The sequence below is a fragment of the Peromyscus eremicus genome, chromosome 8b, assembly GCF_949786415.1.
Source record: "Peromyscus eremicus chromosome 8b, PerEre_H2_v1, whole genome shotgun sequence".
In the NCBI taxonomy this organism is placed as follows: domain Eukaryota; kingdom Metazoa; phylum Chordata; class Mammalia; order Rodentia; family Cricetidae; genus Peromyscus; species Peromyscus eremicus.
Window position 1 is genome coordinate 26,378,197 of NC_081424.1, and position 25,213 is coordinate 26,403,409.

General features: G+C 41.0%; 1 protein-coding gene across 2 annotated transcripts in view; it reads left to right on the plus strand.

Annotated features, from left to right (window-relative positions):
* Ncoa7 (nuclear receptor coactivator 7) overlaps nucleotides 1-25,213 on the plus strand; it is a 150,681-nt gene that overhangs the window by 65,631 nt on the left and 59,837 nt on the right. For both annotated transcript variants that reach the window (XM_059272601.1, XM_059272602.1), the window contains exons 3-4: nucleotides 2,837-3,057; nucleotides 21,670-21,749. In XM_059272601.1, coding sequence (XP_059128584.1) covers nucleotides 2,837-3,057; nucleotides 21,670-21,749 — 301 coding nt within the window. The remainder of the gene's footprint in view (nucleotides 1-2,836; nucleotides 3,058-21,669; nucleotides 21,750-25,213) is intronic.

The following is a 25,213-nucleotide window of genomic DNA, read 5'->3' on the forward strand; positions in this document are numbered from 1 at the left end:
CTAAAGCACTAAATTTTACTCTATTTTATCCTTCTAAACTAGTTTGGTATTGCTCTTTTCTAGCCTTTTTTTCCTCCTGGAGTAACAATTGTTTGGCTAATAATAATCTGTAAAGAAAAAGAGAAAACGAGTAAGACAACATACCCCATTTTGCAATTTCCATGAGTGAAAATTAGTGCCTAATGAGATGTCCCCAAACACTGCTGCTGCTGCTGCTGCTCATCAAAACATGTGCCCCAGATCAAAGTGGATTTAATTATCACAGGGAGAGGGTGAAATGGGGACAGCAAGTGGAAAGATCCAGAACACGAAGAAACAGCATATCTCAGGAGATAAGGTACAGAGCTAATTGTGTACACCTGCTTTCCTCTAGAAAAAAAAAAATCATTTTTGAATGATGCGAAAGCTACATTTCAAGCAAGTTTTGATGAGCTAATACATAGAAGAGGACCAGCCAGGCCATCCACAGCCAGTGTTTTTGAGAAAGAGGTCAGGTCTTTGCAGAGACCGCTCCCTATAAAGAGATGCTTGCTCCACATAGAACCAGGTCACTGCGCATTAAACCTCGAACAGTAATTTGATCAGAATTTTTATTTTATTTTATTAGAGGCATTATCAGACCCACCTTCACAAAGAGCCATCTATTCTTTTGCCAGTAAAGTGGCTTAAAAATCTGATAGAAAATAATCGTGTTCTCATTGAAAACAATCCCTTTTGGGGGGGCTGACTTTGATTTGTCATTGTGTGTGTGCATTGTTTGTGTGTGTGCTTAGCCAAGCCCACAAAGAGATGAGATGTGAGCTCACCTCCACTTTTCCCCAGCTGTCTTGTCTCTTAGGCATTTACAAGAGAAAAATCTTAGAAGCCGACTCCTTGGTGCTCAGGGAACAATAGCGTATGGTATGCTTGAAAGTGGCATGTGTCATGGACCTTCCCGTGCTTCGTTCTGAGGTCATTAGCTATTATAACAGGGTGTTTTAGCTGTTCTGTTTCTACTTGTTTGTGTTAGGTGTTGACGTATATTATTTCAGCTAATCCTAATAAAAGGGCCTGTTGGTAGCCAAGGAAGTGGAGTTACCACATTTAATGTTTGAGAAGACATTCATTAGTTCCCTGAGCTCTGGGCTCCATAAACATCAAAACCAAGGAGACACCTTCATTTCTTTCTTTTTTTTTTTAATTGAAAATTAAAATTTATAATTCTAATTTTAAATTTTTTTAAATTGAAAATAGATTCTTCTCTCATATAATACATCCCAGCCACAATTTCCCCTCCCTCCACTCCTCCCAGCCCCCCTTCCCCAGTTTTAGTTAGGGTTTCTATTGCTGTGAATAGACACCATGACCACAGCAACTCTTACAAAGGAAAGCATTTAATTGGGGTGTCTTGCTTCCAGTTCAGAGGTTCAGTCCATTATCACCATGGCGGGACATGATGGGACATAGCCATGTACAGGCAGACATGATACTGGAGAGGTAGCTGCTATGTGTCGATATGCAGACAACAGGAAGTAGACCAATATGCAGGCAACAGGAAGTAGACTGAGACACTGGGCAGTATCTTGAGCATAGGTGTTGTAGAATATTATCTTAAGATGTGTTACATTTGTTTGTGCTGTGGAACATTTGTTTAAGGAAGCAAAGATGTATTGCATTCTTTTATGTTGCATTTGCTTAACTCTGTGATAAGAGTCCCAAAGTGCCACCTCTTTTGAGATCTAAAATCTCTTAGTAGTAGCACAAAATAGTCATTAGGAATAATCATTGTGTTTACTAATATAAGCAGTGGCTGATAACTTAGTGAACATATTTGGTATTTTCAGCCCCTTATTCCCTGAAGTTTATCATTATTCACTGAATCCAGCCCCTGAAAATATTTTCCAGGAGGTGCATGCTCTGCAATGATCTGATGTGCACCTTGCAGTCAGTTAGTCCTTGAGGAAGTCTGTGTTTCTACAGAGCATGAACTCTTTCAGAAGAAGGACCCTGGCCTTATGTACCTGGGCACTCTGTTTACATGTAAATATTTTTGACATTAGGTCTCTTACTGTGTGTATAAATGAAAAGAGTTACTCAAACCAGAGAGGTCTTACAAATCTTGATACTGCATGTAACCCAAAATAAAAGACATGTTTCATACCTGCTTGCCTGTTCATAGGTACAGCTGATAACCACAAACACTTTTTTAAAATATACAATGCCCAAATGGGGCCTTATAGATGAATTACTGTATCTTGATTTAAAAACAGTACTCATCATTTCATAGCCTATAGAAAAATGTCATTTTTCTTAGGCCTAGAACATATCCCATACTTCTATGAGATTTATTATTATTATTGTGGATGCAAAGTTGAGGAAAGATCCCTGGTTTCCACGGTAGAATATTTAAGTGTTTAGAAAAGGAAAATAACCCTTGAGTAATTTTATGAGACTCTGTCTTCAAACAACTTCTTCTTTTTCTTCTCCCTCTCCTTCTTCTTCCTCCTCCGCCTCTTTTTCCTCCTCCTTCTTCTAAGTGAAAACAGGACTGAAGGTAAAGTCAGTGGTAGAGTCCTTGCCTAGCATGTACAAACCCTGGCTTCAATCCCCAGTTCCACCGGAAGATGGGTGGAGGAAGATCCAGGCTTGGTGGCGCATGCTTGTAAGCCCAGCCCTTGGAAGTCTGGGACAGGATGATTGTAAGCTTGAAGCCAATCTGTGTGCTGTATAGCAAGAGTGGGTGGGATCATAAAGTATGTTATAAATTAGAGATTTCCATATTAGAGTCTTACAGCATAACATTAGGATTGCATGTAGCAAGTCACTTCTTCAATGGGTTTCCTGTTTTCATTCACAGACTAAAAAAGAAAAAACAAGCCAAACAAAATGCAGAGATCACCTCAGCTACAGCCACAAGGATTCATTCCGGGAAAGAAGATGCTAATTCAGTCATTTCGGAACAAGACAAGTCCAACATTGCGGTGGAAGGGGAACATAACACTGATGAGAAAAAGAAGAGAAAAAACAACCAGTTAAAAGAAATCAGGCGCACAGAACTGAAGAGATACTACACTATTGGTGAGTATTTGTGAGACTCTTGGAATATGTTGTTTAAAAATCTGCCATAGACGGCAGTGCATGGTGGTGTACAACTAAAATCCCAGTACTCAGGAGGTAGAGGCCAGAGGAACGGGAATCCAAAGCCAGCTTGGGTTACACAAGACCCTGTCTCAAAACGATAACAATAATAGCAACAACAAATTGTAATAATTTTACAGTTAGGTGTGTTCATCAGAAATTTGAGGCCAACCTGGTCTGTATAGGGAGCTTAGGTCAGCCTGGGTAGATAAACCCAACTCTTATCTCAAAACAAAAAAAGCCTCCCACCCTCAAAAATCAAAATCTGTAATAATTTGCTAAAAACAGCACAATGACTTATGAATCATCATCATAATAATAGCACCAGCTTATAGAGCAACTGCTTCACATCCCGGGCTCTTTTTATATATTATATAATATAAAAGGAGAGCTGTGAAATAATGTGCTCCACTCAGCTTTGCACTTGGGTTGTCTAGCAATGTGTCTACCACATATTGTATGCTGATAAACATTTTCCCTGTAGGGAGAATAGGCTTTTGTTTCTTGTTTTTGGTTGGTTTTTGTGTGAGGGTGTGTGTATGTGTGTGTGTGTGTGTGTGTGTGTGTAGATGTGCTTGTTTGTGCAGGCACGTAGGGGTCAGAGGTTGACTTGTGGACCTTCCTCTATTGCTCTCAACCTTATTTGTTGAGACGGGGTCTCACTGAGCCTGGAGCTCACCATTTCAACTGGCTGACAAACTAGCTCCAAGAATTCTTCTCTGTCTCATAGCCCTGGTTTTATAGGAGACCATCACTGCATCCAACCTTTCTCATGAGTGTTGGGAATCAAACTTCAGATCCTTAAGCTCGTGCAGCAGGCATTTTACCCACAGAGCCATTTCCCAGGCCCATTTCTTTTCCTTAATGGTTATACATAGAATATAAGTAGAATATAAACGGAACGAATAAGTCAATAGTATTGATAGTAGTGACTACAGTATTTTGTAGGACACAAAGCCTAGCCCATGTCAGCTAAAAACAACCACAAAACCCCCTCATTTAGAATGAGTCCACAAGGTTATGGAGTTTCTTAGAACAGTCACTGCTGAAAATACACTGGGAATGATGGCATGTCTAGCTGTACTTGGATCAACCGTCTCAGACCTACTGTTCTGTCACGTGCCGGTCTGGAGTCAGTTGCAGTGTACGCAAAGAGACGGTGTCAAGTGTCAGAAATTAGGTATATGGGCTATGACATACTTAATATTGCTAGGCAAACAGAGAAGAGATGTAGCGCCCAGAGAGCATCCTGCAGTTCAAGCAGTGAGATGAGGTCTTGCAGACTTGCTCTGGAGGCCCTGAACTTGGCTCAGATTATGACAAAGTTGCAGAGGGGCACATCTGCCTTCTGTGTTTAACATAACATCCTAACCGGCCTGATGGTGTGTGACGGTTTGTGTCAGCCTAACAGGTTCCAGAATCTCCTACAACACAAGCCTCCAGGCACATCTGGGATCGGGGCGGCATTATTGAGCTTATGGGCATATCCTCAAGGGATTCTTTGCATTAGGTTCATTGAGGTGGGAGGATCCATCTTAAAAGTGGGCAGCGCCATTCCTTGAGCACAAGTTTTCCTTGCTCCATTCTTGCTGCCTGAGGATGCAGCGTGACTAGCTGCTTCGAGCTTCTGCTGCCTTGCCGTCCCATCAGAACGTCCTGTCCATTGAACTGTGAGCCCCAGTAGGCCCTTCCTTCCTTCATTTGCTCCGCCAGGTGTGTTGTCACAACACTGAGACAGTCAGTGAGACCACGCCCATCAAGGATATGCTCTGCTGCACTGGGATGGTGGTAAGAGCGGCCTCGCTTATGTCGCTCCAACAGAGACCGATGAGGAGTCTGCCCTCAGCCATGAACATGGAGCTTTTAGCCTGACAGAGGGCAAAGAGGGTTAAACACTGTGACCTACAGCTAAACTGGTGCCATTACTTTCAATCCACCAATGTGCTTGTTGGTCCTGTGCATTCCACCCTGGTGAATGAGGTGCCTGACTGATTAAGAAGCTTGCACTTATAATTTAAAATGTCTGTGTACTCCCTTCCAAAAAGAAGAGAATTAAGGAAAGTTGCCTTTTGTTTTGTGCGACTTCTTGCCTTGTTAAAATGGCTTTCTAATGTAGTGGGATCTGTTGAAAGTATATTGTTGAGTTTAAAATACTACTCTGTGTCTTTTCCTCGCTAACTTTTCCTGACCTCACAAATTCAGTTCAGTTACCTTGTCTTCTGGGCATCCTTCCTGGCTCTGTCCAGGCCAGGCCTGATCTCCACCTGCATTTATCCGTTCTCTGTTCACAGGCTGGGGTGATTTAGACCCTGTACTATTTCTACCGTGGCAGGTGCTCTTTGTGTGTGTGTGTGTGTGTGTGTGTGTGTGTGTGTGTGTGTGTGTGACAGACACTCCTGTGTTCATGTGTGGAGGCCAGCCTCAGCATCCTTCCACAGTTACCATCTACTTTGTATTTTGTACAGGATCTCTCAATGGCCTGTAACTCATCTTGTAAGCTAGCCTGGCTATCACGGAAGCCCCAAAGTTCCATCTCAGCCTCCCAGCGCTGAGATTACATGGGCCATCCTATTAGACTTTTTTTTATATAGATACTGGAGATCAAGCTCAGGTCTTTATACATATAGGGCAAGCACATTAGTGAATCAGTTACTTCCCTGTCCTGAGAGATGCTCTTTTCATGTGCATTCAGTAGCAGAACGAGTGTATAGATGAATAAATACTCTGGTTTTATTCGTTTCCACTTCCTGAGAATTTTAGAGGATATTGGTAACAGTACAGTCATTGGGTTGAAATTGCCATGTGGTTTTCCTTGGTAGCAATAAGTAAAGAGATGTCATCATGTCATCTCTTAACAGTGGCAGTGATGGCGGCTGGCTTGGAGACTTGGGGCATTTCATCAGGAAAATCCAGTGCGGGGATCAAGCCTCTGGGTAGAAAACGAAATTTTAGGCTTCATTGGCTCTTATCACGTTTTACCATAGTAAACACCAGTTCCTATTTGATTGGCCTCATAAAATCTGTTACCTTCTAGAGTCCCATCCCTAGATGTGGTTTTGTACCACTAGGGGGAGCCTCAGACCTTGAGTCAAAATTCATTCCTGTTCCAGGGCCCTGCTTCTTTCTGTGGTGCTACTCTGGTTGTGGAAGGAGGGTGAGGAGACTTGAAAGGTGAGGATCTTGTCTGCCAAGATTTAGATTTGTAAAACTCGGAGTTCGGGGAGCTCCATTATTTCATGGACGAGTTTTTGTATGGTTGTGTTTTTGAAGGGCTAAGTCGTTTCTCTCCAGGGGCCTAGTTAATTGCTCCTTACAGATATGAGGTGAGTCTGTGTGTAGAAGAAGTGATCCAAGGAACAAACAGAGATGCAAAAGAAGAAGCTAGTGATACTCAGTGACAGCATGGACTCAGAAATGCAGATAGAGAAGGTGTAAGTGAGAGTTGTCTTATCTGGGTATGGAAATTATAAGGGAGTTCATTTTCCGTTTCTTTTTCTCTCAAGACAGGGTCTCACTGTGTAGCTCTGGCTATCCTGGAATACACAGTGTAGACCAGGCTGGCCTCAAACTCACAGATCCACCTGCCTCTGCCTCCCTGTGCCACCACACCCTGCAGGAGTTTTCCCCCTCTATTTGTTGAACATTGTGCATTGCGGAAGGATATTTTTAAAAACATAATGGTTTTGCTTTTCCGATAGATTTATCTGTGACTCACCGAAGCCTTGGGCAATAAGTCATTACTATCTCCTGACACCTCGATAAGATGCCAGTAGAGAATGTTTTGGAGAGATTGAGTCACCAGAATTGCCTCATTGTAACAACATGGCCCTGATTCTGTAAATGTTCTATTTTGTTTTTGAGAAAAGGGTAGGAAAGGAAGTAATCACATTAAGACAGCTTGCATCAGATAACTCAAGATCCAACATCTATCACATTACCTAGAGTCAGTAAATATTGAATGCTTCTAGACAAGTGAATTCAACCTTTCTCTGCTTTCACCTATATTTGCTAATATATAGAACTTCTTTCTTTTAACTTCTATTTAGATTGCTTAGGAAGTTGTGTAGGGGGCATGGAGAGATGTCTCTGAGGTTAAGATCACTTGCTGCTCTTATAGGGGACCCAGTTTCAGTTCCCAGTACCTTCATGGCAGCTCACAACTGTCTATAACTTCAGTTCCAGAGACTCCAATGCCCTCTGTTGGCCTCCTCAGTCACTGCATGCATGTGGTGCACAGACTTGTATGCAGACAAAACACACACACACACACACGTATGTATGTATACATGTATATATAAGTAATTAATATAGATAATATATAAGTATTTTATATATATAAAATAAATAATTTTTTTAAAAAAGAAATTGTTTGGTGGTCTGTGTCTTACTATACTTTAAAAATTAGCTGTTACTGAGTTTTGAGAAAAACTGCCCCTCTGCCCCTCTGTCCCTCTGCCCTCTGCCCCCCGCCCCTGCCTTTGCCATGCTGGGATTAAAAGTGTGTACAACCATGCCAAGCCAAGTTTTATACAATTCGTTGGAGCATTTCAAAATCTCCCAAAATTTCCTGAAGCATCAAACCCTATTAAATTAGCAATAAAATATTGTGTTAAAAGAATACATTATTCATTAATCTTTAGTGTTAGAATACTGCACATCTTCCCTTCTAAATCATGTTGGTAGAATGGGAATGTTAGAAATGCAGAGATTCCAATGTAGGACCATTCTTCAGTTGAAACATCTATGCAGGTGCAAGGGTGAGAAGAAATGGAGAGATTTTATAAGTCAGGAAAATAAGGCAACTTGGAATAAGGTGGATTATTAAAATATCATCATATCTTATTATAAAGTGTTAATGCCAAGGATCCTAGATAGCAATGTAGAAACTTTTAAAAGAATTTTATTTGGGTGGCCATTATAATAAAAATAAAGGACATTTGTAGGAGCATGGCGTTTTGAGATTACCAAAGGCACAGATTTGCTTAAGGAAGTTCTTTGCCGTGTATGTGGCTCTCCTTCTTCCCACACCCCTCCCTTTTCTTCTTCCCCTTTCTCTCTTTCTGTTCTACTTCCCTCTCCCCTCCTCCCTTCTACCCTTCCTTCCTTTTATTGTTGTCTTCTTTTTCTCTTGAGATGACGGGCTTACTGTGTAGCCCAGGCTGGCCTCAAATTCGTGATCATTCTGCTGAGCCTCCTGGTGCAGGGTTGAACATGCACGGCGTAACCTCAGCTTCGTGTAGTTTCCCGTTAACAAGTCTATTCTGTCTCTGGTTATCACTTTCAATCACAGTTTCCCATCCTGCATTCAGAAGATTGGTAGGAAAAAGTTCAGAAACGGAAGTTCTCTGCTTTCGCTTGCTGCAGATTTGTGTTTCTCATGAAAACATGAAAGTAACCCACAACTGGGTTCTTTCCCACAGTGACAACCTCAACGACTTTCCACACACTGATCACTTTTTCTGAGGGTTTTGTTTTTTTCTCTTTAAAACCACATGGGTGAGTTTCATATCTGTCATTAGATTTTTGTTGCAGCTCACAGGTTTAGAATGTCAAGGTTATATATAATATTATTTTCATAAGTTCATTTTGAAGCATAAACAAGCCAGGCCATTAGTATATAATGATATATAGTCTTCTGCTCAAGAGTAGAGAGCTTTCTTGTACTTTAGATTTGAGAGGCCGAAAGGATACAGGATGAAAAAAGATTTTCATGTGAAGAGACTGTATCCAGACGTTAAGGGGCTGGGGATGGCTCTCAGTGATAAAGAACATGCTTGAAGATCCAAGACGCAGTCCAATTTCCAGTACAAGGAAATGACCTAATTAATATTTTCCTAGAATACACAGGAATGTAGCTAAGGAGGAAAGAGGGAAGATGTCAGATGTCAGAGGACATAGAGGAAGGATCTGAGAATAAAACACATTCTTGGTGAAAAGACAAAAAGCGTGGGAACAGAAGCAGTAGTCCAAGCCCCATGAGACAGGAAGTGTACAGTCAGGAGCAGAAGCACTTATTTGAGCAGAGAAATCGAAAGAGCTCACCCTATGTAGGGCAGGATGAAGGAGAAAATGTAGGTTAACTGTAGGAGGGATTTATGAGTCTTGGATAAATGGCTTGGCAAATATTTTTAAGTAAAAGTATAAAATTTTGTTGCTAGTCCAGACATAGTAGTGCACGTCTTTAATCTAAGCACTGGGAAGGCAGAAGCAGGCAAGCCTCTGTGAGTTTAAGGCCAGTTTGGTCTACATAGCGAATTTCAGGACAGCCAGAACTACACAGAGAGATGTTGTCTAAAAAATAAAACAAACAAGAAAAAAAAAAAACAGTTGTTGTGAGGGGGCAAAGAAGAGAACAAGGTACTGATTTAGTAGTCTGTGCTGGAACAATGAACATCTTCAGTTGAGAGGCGAAAGTTATTTTCCAAGTTCAAAGCCAAGACAGCTTCAGATGCATCAAGTGTCCAGAAACATGTTGCTTGCATGTTTTTACATGTATTTCCTGAAATAAATAACTGAGATGGAGAGATCATCTTCATCTTAAATACATGAAAATGTTGGCTTTAAGAAAAGAAGTTGATTGGTGATGAACGTCACAAGAAATAAACGTAAAAATATATATATAGTTATGAGCGTGAATATAAGATGCATTCTGGTTTCCGCAAAACCCTGATCTAAGCCCTCATTTTGATACAGCAGTTCACCAACTGTATAATTATGTAAATTATGAAGTTTATAAATGATAAAACCAATTGTATAATTCTCAGATGAACAAATACTGAGAACCAAGAACAGAAGGAAAACAGAGAGCGAGAATTTCCAATGGGAGGAATGCCCATCTCAGGTAATTTTTGCCCTCTGGCCTGGTGGCATTTATAAGTACTTCACAGTCTGAAGGGCCCACGTGTTTCTCCATCCCCGGAAGTTCGCAGAGACCTGGAGAGAGAAGGTTATGTTGATCATGACTTTGATGCCTCTCCAGCCCCCAGCTTGGGCTTCAGTGTGACAGTGTTCTTTTTTTTTTTTTTTTTTTTTTTGGTTTTTTCGAGACAGGGTTTCTCTGTGTAGCTTTGCGCCTTTCCTGGAACTAGCTTTGGAGACCAGGCTGGCCTCGAACTCACAGAGATCCGCCTGCCTCTGCCTCCCAAGTGCTGGGATTAAAGGCGTGCGCCACCACCACCCGGCATGACGGTGTTCTTGTTTCTTGTCCCATGCTCTACTTTCCGCATCAATACTGCTGTGAAATTTCTGTCCAGCCTGTCTGTAAAACTTACCTTACTTAAAAAATTCAAAGCATCAGCACTGATAAGTCGTTCTAAAGTGAAATTGTTCCAAAGTTTGGAGCAGAGTTAAATTCGAATGTGAGTGTCTCTCTGTAAGTAACAGTGAAGCAAATGCCTCTGGTAAAACCGCCTGTGACTGTACTGGCTTTGTGTCAAGGAGAGCATCCCTGTCCTCTGAAACCCTCCATGCCTTCGCCAGCACAGCCTCCTGTAACCTGTGCTTGTCATTGTCGAGACGAAGAAATGCTGCTGCTGACGAGAAGCTACACATTCAAAACCCAGCTCTCCCACATCTGATCTTGACTCCAGAGCCGTCAGCGTGACATAAATCTCACTCCCTGAATGTGTGTTACAAACAGTGGAAAATCGCACAGCATGGGAAATACCCATGTGTTGGACAACAGCAGATTAGGGGTAGTTTCAGCTTGAAGAATCAAGTTGTCATCAAGTGAGACAGAAAAGGCAGTAGGAAAACACTCAGTCTCAGAGACTGGGTGCCTTATAAAGAGCAGAACTGTCATGGTCTCTAGGCTGGAAAGTCTTTTGAGGACAAGGTACTGGTAAATTCTGAGCTTAGTGGAGACTGTTTCCTCCACCAGGGAAGCCAGGACAGGGGTCTCTCTTGGACTAATTCATGATGCTGTGTCTAGGTGATCTGGCCATGTGCTAGTTTCCACCTCCAGATACCATGATCTTGGGGGTAAGAATTTCAACACAGGAATTCCGAGGGACATAAAGATCAGAATCACAGAACAGATTGCTGGTGGAGAGTCTTTGTAGCAGACAGTTTGGCTATATTTACCAAGAGCCTTGCTTTTATATATATATATATATATATATATATATATATATATATATATATATATATATGCTTTGACCCAACAGTTCTTTCTGCTCAAAGGAAACAGTCATGAGCATATTAAAAGATTTCACTGTAGTGACTATCATTGTGCTTTTAAAAAATAGCATGAAAGAATAATTAACATGACATGAAATGTATGACTAGGTACCGTTTTTAAATGATGGGGTCATAGAATTAATTAAATGGAAACTTCCCAAAACCATGTAGTGAGAAACAGTTCTAAAATGTGGTTCTATTTTCATTAAAAAAAAAAAAAGCAACAATTCACCTATAAAAATCAGATGAAGAAAAGCTGGAAGTAGAGTCACCAGAAGATGAACATTGGCTGTCTCTAAATGGGGGCCAGATGAATGAATTGTATTTCTTTTGTTCAAATGAGTGCTGTGGTTGGGATTTGTGTCCCTCCAGATTCATAGGTTAAAATGTGTGTTGCTTTGGGCCAGGAAGATGGCTAAGTGGATAAAAGGTTTGCTGCCAAGATTGATGACCTGAGCTGACCCCTTGGACCCACATGGTGGTAGGAACCTACTCTCCGAGGTTGTCCTCTGACCTCCAAGTGTGCACCATGGCCCAAAAGTATTTACACACACACACACACACACACACAGAGAGAGAGAGAGAGAGAGAGAGAGAGAGAGAGAGAGAGAGAGAGAGAGAGAGAGAGAGAGAGAGAGATAGCAAGACAAAGAGACAGAGAGTAAATAAATACATGTAATTTTTTTAAAGTATAAAAAAATGTAAGTGCACATTCCCAGGGCAGTTATATTGGCTGGTATGGTCTTTTGGGAAATCCATAGAGCTTGATGGTAGCACTCTTATGATTGCAATTAAGGCCTCTAATAAAGGAGGCCTTATTGGCCCCTTCTGCCACGTGAGGACACAATGAGCATGCACATTCTGTGCAGTGGGTGAGGGCACTTGCCAGGTCTTTGATCTGGAATTCCCAGTTCTTAGAATGGTGGAAACTTTAGCTCTGTTGTTTATTTGCTATCAGTACACGGATTCGGTATAATTTTTACTCACGTGTGACTGGCTTTTTATATTTCCTATATTTTCTTTTAGAATTTAATTTATCCAATTATACCCATGACCCATTTACATAAAATGGGGAAAACAGATTTTTTTTAAGAACTTTTGAAAGGTGGGAAAGGGTAGGAAGGGGAGAAGAAACAAGCTTTAGGAAGGAAGGAAGGCTGGAAAGATTGTCTTTTGGATGAATGAATGAATGCTATGAGCTGGATGCTTTCTTTCCCCATTGACTTCATGATTTCCCATGATGTACAACAGGAAGCAGCTGCCTGTTTTACCAAGTTAAGAAATAAGATGCTAAGGAATTCACCAAAGCACATGTGGGCTAGCATGTGACAGAAACTAAGGTCCTGCCCTCTGACACCAAAGACAGAGTGATGATTCAGGCATAGCTCTCTTCCCTGCAAGTCAACTCTGGAACAAAACCAAGCCAACACAAACAGAGCTCTAGAGTCTTTGACACTTCCCCCAGAACATTCTTGTTCTTAGTATAGAAAAAAAAAAAAGAGACTGCAGGTGAACTTTCCTCCCCAGGCTGTAATTTTAATGATGGTAAAGTTGACACTTAACCTACTTAAATGAATTCACTAGTATTAGGACACTAGGACTATTAGTCATCTGTGTAGGCATGCCCAAAACAGCCATTGGGTTTATGGGTGATATAAATCAGACGCTGACCAATACAACTGTCCTGACATATTCACAGAGTTTAGGGACTGTCACAGGGGTTATTGCATTCATTTCTCAGAAGGACTGTCATGCAGGACTTTGTGTAGTAGAAGAGTCCTTAAGACAGACAGCTTCTCTGCTTTTGGTACACCTCTAGATTTCCATCCAGTCTGATTCAACTTTAGTTAAACACTAACGACATTAAATAATATCACTGCTGACCAATCATAATTGTATACGGGGTGTGCCGTACTTCAGAGAAAGAGGAAGTAGCAGGTACTCCATGATCTTCTTTATGTCCGAGGGTAAAATACAGAGTGTAGTCCTTCCTGACACATGTGTTCATTTCTTTTCAAAGTTGTAACAGTTCATCATTTAGTTTTTTCAGTTGCTCATCTCTCAGTAACTCTAACTAGCAACATTGGCATATTAAGTGAAGCGATGTGAGCATCTCACCAGTTCCTTCTTTATGAAGAAATCCAAGTCCTATATTTTATTCAAAGTCACTTATGATTTTAATTTTCATCATTATTTTTTCCTTTAAAAGAGAGTCTTAGTGTGTTTCTTAGGCTGATCTCAAACTCGTGAACTCAATTGATCCTCCTGCCTCAGCCTTCTTTCTGAGTAGTTGAGACTGAAGGCATGTGTCACCACATCTGGCTTTATTATAAACTCCTGAGTCCATCTGTATGAATGTCAGTGGTCTAACCTTTTCTGTTTACCCAGCCTCCTTTAGTTATCTTTAAGCCCTTATTTCTCTCACTCTAGATTGCTTTTCCAGAACTGCCTTCTCTAATCTTAATTGACATCCCTATTTGACATATTTATTCAAATTTGCATGGGGATTAAAAAAACAGAATTAGACCCATTTGTTGTCTATTTAATGCCCAAACTAAACCTGCCCACCATGAGGAAGTTACATGGTATCTGTAAGGAAATCCAGCTTTTCTCACTGGTTTTTAATGGTGATTTTACTCTCCACTAAATGTTCAGCTTTTCCAAAGTGCTAGAGAGGCCCACAGAAATCCACAAAGATACCCCCACAACAGACTGCTGGCAATGGTCGAGAGACAGCCCGAACTGACCTACTCTGGTGATGGGATGGCCAAACACCCTAATTGACGTGCTAGAAACCTCATCCAACTACTGAGGGATCTGGATGCAGAGATCCATGACTAGGCCCCGGGTGGATCTCTGGGAGTCCAATTAGCGAGAATGAGGAGGGTTTATATGAGCAAGAATTGTTGAGACCAAGGTTGGATAAAGCACAGGGACAAATAGCCAAACGAACGGAAACACATGAAATATGAACCAATGGCTGAGGGGTCACCAACTGGATCAGGCCCTCTGAGTGGGTAAGACAGTTGATTGGCCTGATCTGTTTGGGAGGCATCCAGGCAGTGGGACCAGGTCCTGTGCTCATTGCATGAGTCGGCTGTTTGAAACCTGGGGCCTATGCAGGGTCGCTTGGCTCGGCCTGGGAGGAGGGGACTGGACCTACCTGGACTGAATCTACCAGGTTGATCTCAGTCTGCGGGGAAGGCTTTGCCCTGGAGGAGATGGGAATGGGGGGCGGGCTGGGGGGGGGGAGGTGAGGGGGGCGGGAGGGGGGAGAACAATGGAATCCGTGGCTGATATGTAGAACTGAATTGTATTGCAAAATAAAAATTAAAAAAAAAAAAGTTCAGCTTTTCCTTATAGGCTGTGGTGTTTTAATTGCTGTAGCTTTACAAAACAGCAGTCTGTATGATTCTGTGATTATTTCTCTGAAATATATTTAAAATATAAATACATACATTTAAATATCATTTGATTGTTTTATATGTTTCTGCTTTTAGATAAATCTAATTATAAGTTCAGTGTTTCTCCTCTAAAATAACTTTATCTTTCAGTTAAGCAGCATTTAATCTAAATTTTAATTGGAAAAGGAAGTGACATAGTTATAAAGATGAGATTCCCTTTGTGAGAGCATTGTATGCCTCTTCCTTTATCTAAATTTCCATGTATAGTCTTCACTGAAGTTTTAAATCTTTCTTAATATGTGTCTTATTATTATCATGATGTATTTATTGCTAGGCATCTCATTGGTAGAAAACACCATGTTTGGGACTTCCCCAGTTCCATTTCTATTACAACTATTGAGTTTGAGGCCAGCCGGGTCTACAGAGCAAGTTCCAGGACAGCCTGGTCTATAGAGCAAGTTCCAGGACAGCCTGGTCTATAGAGCAAGTTCCAGGACAGCCAGGGCTACACAGAGAAGCCCTGTCTTGAAAGACCAAAAAAAATTATTTTGTTTGGACACTTTTCTAAGCAATTTTATAAATTTTCTTGTGATAATGTTGGTTCTTTAGGGAAAAAATTAACTAGCTAATAGCCTGTTGGTTTTTTTTTTCAAACTTAAAACCCTATCTTTCATTTAGATAAGAGGTTCCAAGATAACTGCATATAAACTCTGATGTAGAGATTCTTGTATTGATATTGGCTAGTGTTTTCTTTGTGTTTTGTCTTGCTCTGGTGCTGAGGGTCAAACCCAGGGCCTTATACATGCTAAGCAAGTGCATTACCACTGAATTACATTACTGGTCCACTGATTTGTTTTTCATAATTGCTTTGGGTTTATGATATGAAGTCTTGTCTCAGTTTATAGGAGTCTACTTTAGGAGCGGTTAATTTCCCAGCATAGTCCTGAGCACATCAGTGTTTCTGCATTAGAGTGTTTCAAAGTGAAGTCCAGTGTGAACCACAGATCCCCTCTTTATCTGTGAGGTTTCCAAGCTGTCTCCATGACCCCTACTGTTTCTGGTTTCTGAATTTATCTCCATTCCAAAGGTAGCTTGTTTTCTTTATGAATAACTAGATTTGGCTTCATATGACACAATGTTGTTATTTAGTAGACTGGAAGAATTCATGTCCAGAAGGCTTCGAGGCATCCTTTGAAAAGTGAAGGGCCAAGCCACACGCATGAACTAAAGTTCGGGGTGACTTTAAGTAATTAGCCAACCACTGTACATCTGTAAGTGTATTCCGTGACACTACTCTTGCAGAGACATGACCAAACATCAGATGCTCATCTTAGATAGGGAACTAGTGACTGCCTAAAGTAACAATACCACCCATGTCCAACTTGATGAACAAGTGTGTTGATTGGAGTTACTTATGGGAATATGTATAGGAGGTTACTTAAGGATCAGGGATGGTTTGGAGGCACCTACATCATCTGAAGGCCACCTCAGCATGCCTGACAATTCAAGAAAGGTCTCTCTCTGCTCAACAGGTCAGAGAGTCTCCTCAGTGGTCCTTGCTGCTTATATAACCTTGGGGGAGGTTAAGGCATTCTATCTTTAGTTTTTTTTAACAGTTGTAATGTTTTTTTTAATGTTTGTTACTATTATTGTGTTATTTTAAAAATGCAGTGGAACATAAAAGATGCTCTGAGAGGGGCATGTATCCAAGTGATCAACAAGAGTTTTTTTTTAATAATCTGTCATCCCAATACTGCATGACCGCATTTCTGGAATGAACCCTTTTTGACGATGCCTTAGGGTTTTTAGCACTCAACTATGTAAATGGCTGCATGCATGTGCCATTTGCACCATGACTAACAATAACAGCAGCTGCACTTACTCTCTGCCCAGCTCCAAGATTCGTACCGCATCCCATGCATCTTACTGTTTCCTCAGTGACATTATCAGACAGTTCTTTATGTTATAGATGACAGACTTAATATAGAACACTTTCAAGTAACTTGCTTTCTATCGCGAAGCCAGTGAAACCCACTCATTTTTTTTTTTTTTATTCCAAAGTGAAATTGTAGTCAGATGTTTGGTGACATAAAGGAGAAAGCACATGATCTGATTTTCTGTTTAATGACATCAGACTGTTAGAGCTGAATGCATCGGTTTCCAGTATTGGGACATAAAGCAGGGGTTCTTTGGACCATCTCGAGACACAGACAATGTTTCCTTTGTCTCTGATTTCCTCTCGCTTGAATGCCATTGAAACCATCTTTCCTCTGTAGAGTGGGTACTGAGGGCACTATTTCATCATCTGGACTTGTATCCGGATAATCTTACCTTTATTTATTTTAATGTTTTAGAACATTTTAGGCCTCACTTAGCCAAGGGTGGCCCTCAGACTCTCTGTGTAGCCAAGGATGGCCTTGACTGTTCGATCCTCTTGCCTCAACCTCCCACTTTCTGGGATTATTATACATTGTTAGTGATTAAATCCAGGGTTTCTTGCAAGCTAGGCAAGCATTCTACCAACTGAGCGACAGTCCCATCCCAAATGTTACTTTGAAACAGGGTCTCATATAGCCCGTTTTCACTTTATCTTGTAGATAAGGCTAGTAAAATGTTCAATTGCTTTGTTCAGAATAATGTTTGAGGAATGCAGGACTGGCTTCCTCTTCTATCCCTAGATACATTTACGTATTGGCTTCAAATCCTTGAAATAAGGGAGAGTTAGAATTTGGTAGGTGTAAAGGGACTCTGAGGAGGCCTGCGGCTGGAAGTGGAGGTGCTAAGGTCACTGGGAGACAGGTGCATTCTTGATCATCATAGGCCCTCCCTTCAGTGCTTGAGTTGGATCTCTGTCCCTTCCTGGGACTGTACCTGCCCTTTCCTACCCCTCTCCAGGGCCATAAATCTCTATTGCCTGTGGGCTGTATGGTGCAGAGCCTGTCTTGATTTCATTCACTGAGATGCAGAGTTGGCCATCTTTATAGCTAACTCAAAGAAGTAAAGTGAAACCTTACATTGTGCAACTAGGGCACAAAGATGCTTCTGATTCTTAAAATTGGCCAGTTACGTTCTGCTTTTTTTTTTTTTTTAATTTGGCTAGCTGTAGAGGATTTTGTTTGGTTTGTGGCTTTGACAGGTGCCTGTGATTTTTCCCAGTGTGATGTTACTGCAGTGAAAAGTTTTACCCACAATCAGACATGTCCGGGAAGTTGATCTGTATCAGGAAATTCACTCTACCTTAGGTGCCAGATGTCATTGGGACAGCGCAAGACAGTCAAGTGACCAGGTCACTTTAAACTCCACCTCAAAGATTTCACATCCTTAGACTCCAGCAAGAAGGGTTATGCACCTGTGTATGTGGAGGCCAGAGTCCCATGTCAAATATTGTCTTATTTATTGAAAATTTGTAACCCAGGCTGGCTTGAGACTCATAATTCTCCTGCCTCCACCTCTTCAGCATAGCCCAATGGTGTGCACACACTACATAGTCTCTACCTTATTTTGTGAGACAGGTCTCACTAAACTTGGAGATCACCCTTTCCGCTAGACTAATTGTCCAGCAAGCTCCAGAGATTGACCTGTTTCTTCTGCCCCAATGGTGTTGGGATCACAGATGCCACACTTCAGCTTTCCTCGTGGGAGATGTGACTCCGGTCCTTATGCCTGCAGAGAAGTACTTTACTAACTGAATCACTTCCCTTCTTGTTTACCGCTCCTGAGAACGGAGCTGGGAAAATGGAGTCTCAAAAGGAGGCAAACTAAGGTCTCACGCAGTAGCCAACTTTATTCAGAGCATCAGACAATTTATACTCTGAGAGTTAAGAAGAGTCACCTGAGTAAAGTGTCCGGTCACAAGGACACGCTGGATGTGGAAAAGATGTGTTTTCCGCAGAGTCACATGAATAACAACAGCTGAGGGAAACTCACTCCTGTCTGCTACACCTGGGAGGAGCGTGAAAACACATTCCAAGGACAATTCTGCGTTTGGAAGAACCTGGGGTCACAAGACTCTCGTCTCGTTTTCTTGGAGTTTTCCGAAAATAGCCAGGACTCCCCTCACACGGCTCCATTCTTGGATCATGTTCTGACACTCCGTCATTGTTTCAGTAGTATTACATGTTGGACACTTCCGTCTGTGCCAGTGGAAGGGAAACTTGGTTTTTTCATAAGTTCAAGCGTACACATGAAACGTCTATGGAAAGGTTTCACCGGAACACGTTTTCTTCTGTAGTCTTGCGGCCCAGTAACTGTCCACAAGTCAGTCGGCCTGCAATAGTGCTCCTCGTTGTTTGGAATCTAGCAAAGGACAGAAGATAACAGCGATCTGTGAAGCAAGTGAGAAAAGACAGGATGCCGTGAAGAAAGTAGATGAGAGATATTACAGGGGCTGCAGAGTGCTGCAGATGAAGTTCAGGAGAATGCTTGCCTAGCATGCAGGAGGCCTGCATTTGATCCCCAGCCCTGCATGAAACTGGGTGTGCTCCTGACGCTAGCACCCTGGAGGCAGAGGCAAGACAATCAGGAGTTCGGGGGGGGGGGGGGCATCCTCAGGTGCGTAGTAAGTTTGAGGCCAGCCTGGACTAGATGGGCTCCTGTCTCAAAGAATGGGTGAATAAATTAACAAATAGCTTTCGTCATGATGAGAAAAGAGAACTGAGTCTCTGGAGGTTGTCCTATGAGTACAGGGACACTGTGGTACTCCCCCCCCCAACACACACACACACACACACACACACACACACATACACACACACACACACACACACACACACACACACACACACACACACTTGTTTTTTTCTTTTTAAGAGAGCGTGAACAACATATAGCCTTGGGCCAAAAAGAAACTTTGGAAGAATGTTTCTGGCAATGGTAGCCCGGGGGCCCATCTCCCATGTAAACAAGCAAAGGCCATAAATTTTAGTTTCTCTGACTCTTCAAGATGGCATTAAGAAAAAGAAAGAATGTTGTTAATATTTCATTGCTTACTTTCCCGGATCTAGGTGACCCCATTTTTATGTGTGTTATGAGACTCTCAAAAATCCTGTGGTTAAATTGTTTGGACATGGGCTGTATAGAAGGTTCTTGTCTGAGGTCATTCATTAGTCCTGTTCTCTGAAGTGACCCCGATATGGCCGCCGGAAGGTGATTGGAACGAACTTTTGGGGCACCTTCTTCATTCTCGCCTCTTGGTTTTTTGTTTTAAATATTGCTTATAGGAAATATTGAAGAGCTAGGAGACTCCTGTACGATGCAACTATTTCCATGTTCTGCTACCTGCCTGTTCTCACCCAGCATGCCTATGTCTTTGCATAGATGATCCACAGGTTGATCATTTCTGTGGAGTGTGTGTGTGTGTGTGTGTCCAGAATCTTAGATGTAGGTGGCTGAGTTACTCCCTTTTCTTATATTACAGCAAATTATGGTCAGAGACAGGATCCTTCATGTTTATTTATAGCTTGTTTCTCCTCTGCCATTCCTCTCTCATATATTCAGGGTAGTAGTGTTTAATTTTTTTATGTGCTCTTAAAAAAATATGTGTGACTGTTTCAGACAGACATGAGTGATACTGGTCTATCTACCCCCATTCTATCCCTCTTGATGTGAATTTGTGGCCGTGTACCTCTGGTTTGTTATTTTTAATTACTAGCTTGGAATCCCAGAGCACTACCCTTTTCCTTACCTTCCAGCTCCCCCTGCCTCAGAGGACACAGTGATGAACATCCTCAAGCAGGTTTTTGTGGTAAATATAAAGTGCTTCCCTCCTGGGAGACCTTGTGCATCTGTGAGCTAAATCCGCAATTTAGATGCACAACCTGTGGGTGCTTGGAGCTGCAGTGACTGAATCAGCTTACATTTCTGGTAGCAGTTCATGTTTCTTCCGAGACCATCTGATCTCAGAATATCAATCCAGCTCCTCTGACTTGGCAGGTGTGTGTAAAGTGATATCTAGTTTGGACGTGCAGTTTTTTCTGCCCAGATAAAACTTAGAGTATCTCTTCTTGGTAGTTTACATTCTCTTGTTACTCCAATTTTTTTTTAGTCCATTGGAATATGTCTTCATGGTTTTTGATATTTAGATTAATACATTACAATGTATTTAACTATAACAATTAAGTGGGATCATATGAGACTGGCAGTGGTAGACCGTTTTGACCTATAGTAACAGGAAAATAATCTGCGAAGGTATCCTATTTGTTAGTTTGCCTGCCTAGCATGCATAAAGCCCTGGTTTGATCCTCAGCACTGCATAAACCAAGTGTCATGGGACACACCTGTAATCTAGTGTATGGGAGATGGAGGCATGAAGATCAGGAGTTCAGTCATCCTTGGCTACGTGGAGAGTTCAGTTATAGCCTATGATACTTGAGAACCTGTCTCAAAGTAATAAAAAAAGCCAACCCCCCCAAAAAAAACACACCATAATAGAATCTGCAGTCTACCCTAATCTATTGTTAGAATTATGGCTCTTTTGGCTTTTTAAAAATGTAAATAGTATTTTAAGAAATATGTGTTTACTATTTCTTTATTTTAGTTTATCTTCATAAATTCTTAAAAGAAAGAAAACTAAATCAGAGAATGAATATCTTACAGCTATTGCTACACAAATCACATCATTTTCTGAAAGGCTAAAGTCATTTGCATTATGTACCGTTTATATGTTTATATAGTGATTATACTGATTTGGCTGCAACCTCATTAGCATTAAATAGTCTCATTTAAACTAATACTTTAATAACTGGAAACCATATTTTTCTTGTATTATTTTATTACAACAAGTATTAATAAGTTATTCTGGTGATTACAGATATACTGTACTTTGAGTGTGCTCCATTTCTGCCCGTAGCCTATTTTCCTACTGGCATCATTTTTATATCAATTTGGTACTGGATTTTCATATAATGTAGATATAGTTTGTCTTCAATCCCTGAAAATGAAAGTATTCATCGACATATGATTTATTCTCCAGATGACAATCAAAGCAAAACTCATGATAAAAAAGAGAAGAAGATGGTGGTACAGAAGCCCCATGGTACCATGGAATACACTGTAAGTATGATGGGGTAGCCTGGATGACTGGTCTCACTGTGTGGTGCAAGCATACTGTTTCTCCCTGACTCCCCTCTGCCCCTTAACTATTTTCTGTTTGTATACCCATCAAATAATGTGGTTTCTCAAGATCCATTTTAAGTCATTTCCTTTCCCTCCATATTTTCTTCCTGACTACCATGTCCGTCACCCCATTGATTATCAATCTTGCTTAAGATCATCCGGATCATCCGGAAGGCTGTGCAGGTATTCACTCCCCCCACACACACTCCATGCACACCCTACTATGACCTAATTTAATGAGATGGCCTTTTTCAATAGAGAAGGAACATTTTCAGTTAAGGATGCCCTAGGAGCTTTGTTCCTCCAAACAAAGAAATGACTTGAATTCTCTCCAGGCTGGCCATGACTACCAATGGTAGGTCTCTATCCCAAACATCTTCTCTAAGATCCAAAGACATCAGTCTCTGTTGCTGCTTAAATATCCTTTTAGATCTCTGTGTTTGCTCCTTCTCCAAGAAGCAATAGCTCCATGATCCAAGTATTTATACAAACCAGGCCCTCATTCTTAGACCCACCTTCCTTGTTCTCCATGTCCGTTCCTACCTCTTCTCACCATCCAGAAATTCTAGATCAGGTTTCATCCTCTCATTTATCAATGAGTCATTTTAACATTGATTACTGATATGCTTTTTTGAATGCCTTAATTCTTCGATTCATCAGGAGAAATTAGACCCGTTTTGTGTTGTATTCTTGGCACATGCCAGGGTGTATGCTTCCATATACTTGGAATCTACAGATGAACAATGCTGTGCAAGTGTCTTTGCTGTAACCTCGCTCTGTGTGCCATGTACCCACCTCTCTCATTGCACTCTGATCTCCTGGAACCTAGAAGCTGTGGTCTGTTTATCATAGACTTCATACTGTGTGAGCACACAGTTGTAGTTCTATTTAAATTCACTGTGAAATAGCACCGCTGAGACACTTCTTCGGTTTCTTAGAAGAAATTAAATGTTGTTGCTCTTGCCTGACTGTTTTTCTGAGAAATCCTTGGTTTAGATTTGCTGTGTAATGGCCATATAGTCAATGAGCAGCAGTCCTGGAACTCAAAGCCAATACTTTGGTTCTAGGGTCTGGATTCTCAATCTGTGTCTTGTATTGATCCTAAAGCCTGAAAATCCCTGGGGTTGGATGTGTTTCATAATAGTAAAATAATATACCTCTGTCTTGCCAAAGGGAAGTTAGAACTCTATTAGTGCACAGTAAAAGCTGAAGATGAGGGAACCCAGAAGTGAACTGAAATGAAGATACCTTTGTGTGCAGTTTCATTAAGTATTGTATATGAGACAGGCAGGGGGGTCACACCTAAAATCTCAGCACTTGGGTAGCTGAGGTTGAGGAGGATGGTTACAAATTTGAGGCAGACTTGGGCTACCTACCAATTTTCAGGCTAGAGTGTAGCTGGAGAAATTTTCTCCAGCTCCCGCCACCAAGTCCCGCCAGTCCCAGAGCCCACTTATAAAATAAACACACAAACTCTTACATTATTTAAACTGCTTGGCCATTAGCTCAGGCCTGTCATTGTCTAGCTCTTACTCTTATATTTAGCCCATTTCTATTAATCTTTACTTTGCCACATGGCTCATGGCTTACTGGTACCTTACATCTTCCTTGTCCTGATGGCAGCTGGCAGTCTCCCTCTCCGCCTTCCACTTTCCAGAATTCTTTTCCTTGTCCCGCCTATACTTCCTGCCTAGCCAATGGCCAATCAGTGATTTATTTACTGACCAATCAGCAACACACTTGACATACAGACCATCCCACAGCACTTCCCCTTTTCTTTTCTTAAAAAGGAAGGTTTTAACTTTAACATAGTAAAATTACATATAACAAAACAATTATCAAGCAAGAATTACAGTTACAATATTAAAGAAGAGATCCTATCTATCTTATATTTGTGAGTTTAAGGTTTTATATCTAACTTATCTTTTATTATAACTAAGGAAAATTGTAAGTATCTAGTCTTTAACCACATCAAAGACCTCAGAAGGATATAATACTGCCTGAGAAATGGGAGAAGGATGCAAGCAACTTTTGGGAGTCTTGCAGGGTAGACAGAGACAGCTGAGCCTGGACAGTCATCCAAAGTTTTCTTGTAAAGTTGGGGCATCTGTCTTCAGCCCACAGGCCTAGAGTCTCTTATTTACTTTTCTCTGTGTCTTGTAGAATGTCTGGCAGTTTTCTCTGCAAAGCAGGAACCTGAAGGACCATTTTGTCAAGCAAAGTTCAGTGGTCACCTTTCTATGGGTCCTGCATGTCCAGTTGATCAAGCAGTCCAGGAAAGAACAGTTTCTTGCCCAAATGGCTATTTTTGTCAAGGTGAAGATAAACTCCGTATGGAGTGTCTTCAATGCCCATCCTCCTCTCTGAAGTAAATCGGTGCTGTCAGGAGCAGACATGTCTCACTGTCCAGAAAGTCTAAATTTTTAAAACATTTTAAATGCCATATTCTGTAGGTCTTTGAAGTGTTTGAAGACTACCTATCTATCTGAAATATATCTATGTATACCTAGAAGACTTAACTAACATGGCTACAAATATTATCATAGATGACTAACTATTAATCTATTTTTTAATTATCCATTACAATTTTAAATGAGTTACATAAACACAATACCTCAAACAAGAATAGAAATATATATACAGTATAACAAAATTAAGTTTAAATTTGTATCAATAAACTAAAATCTATAGCAATGTAAAACATTTTAAACAAGTTGTTACTCTTTAAAAGTAGGTTCATTAATCTACCCTTTCATCCTATCATATCTAAACTATCCCCCTTTTTGTTTTAGAAAGAGATTGTATTTATAATCAACCTGATTTAAATAAAAATATTGTTTTTTCTCTGTCCCACACCAGAGGGCTCTTCTGATTTGGGACACAAGAATCTCTTAACCATTTTTTTTTTGAGCAATATGTCTGGGTTTAGAGGGGGAGTGAGCCAATTCCATCTCTAAAGCCAGCTTGGTATATTTGGGAATTTGGGCATAGCTTCTCTTACTACTTCCTGCTGGAGGGGGGCGCTGTATCTTATGGGGACACAAAGAAAATTTTAGGATCATGGAGTAGTCCGTGAGGCTGTATATCTGAGCCAGTTGCCTTGAAACCATTCTGGATGTTGAATCATCTGGGCCATGGTGTCATTGGAGACCTTTCAGGGGGTCTTGGCTGGTCAAACCTGATGTATCTTAATCTGGAACAAATCCATAGTCTCTGGCTTTCTGTGGAAACAAAAGCAGAGACTCTTTTCCAAAGCAACATATCCTTATATCCAAATTTTGAAGTCAAGGTACCTTTAAAATATGCATATTGGTTTAACTCAGCTTCCTTTACAATCAAATATCTCTCTGCAGTTAAGAATTCCAAAGACAACACAATCCAGATTCTCTGTGTAATATTCA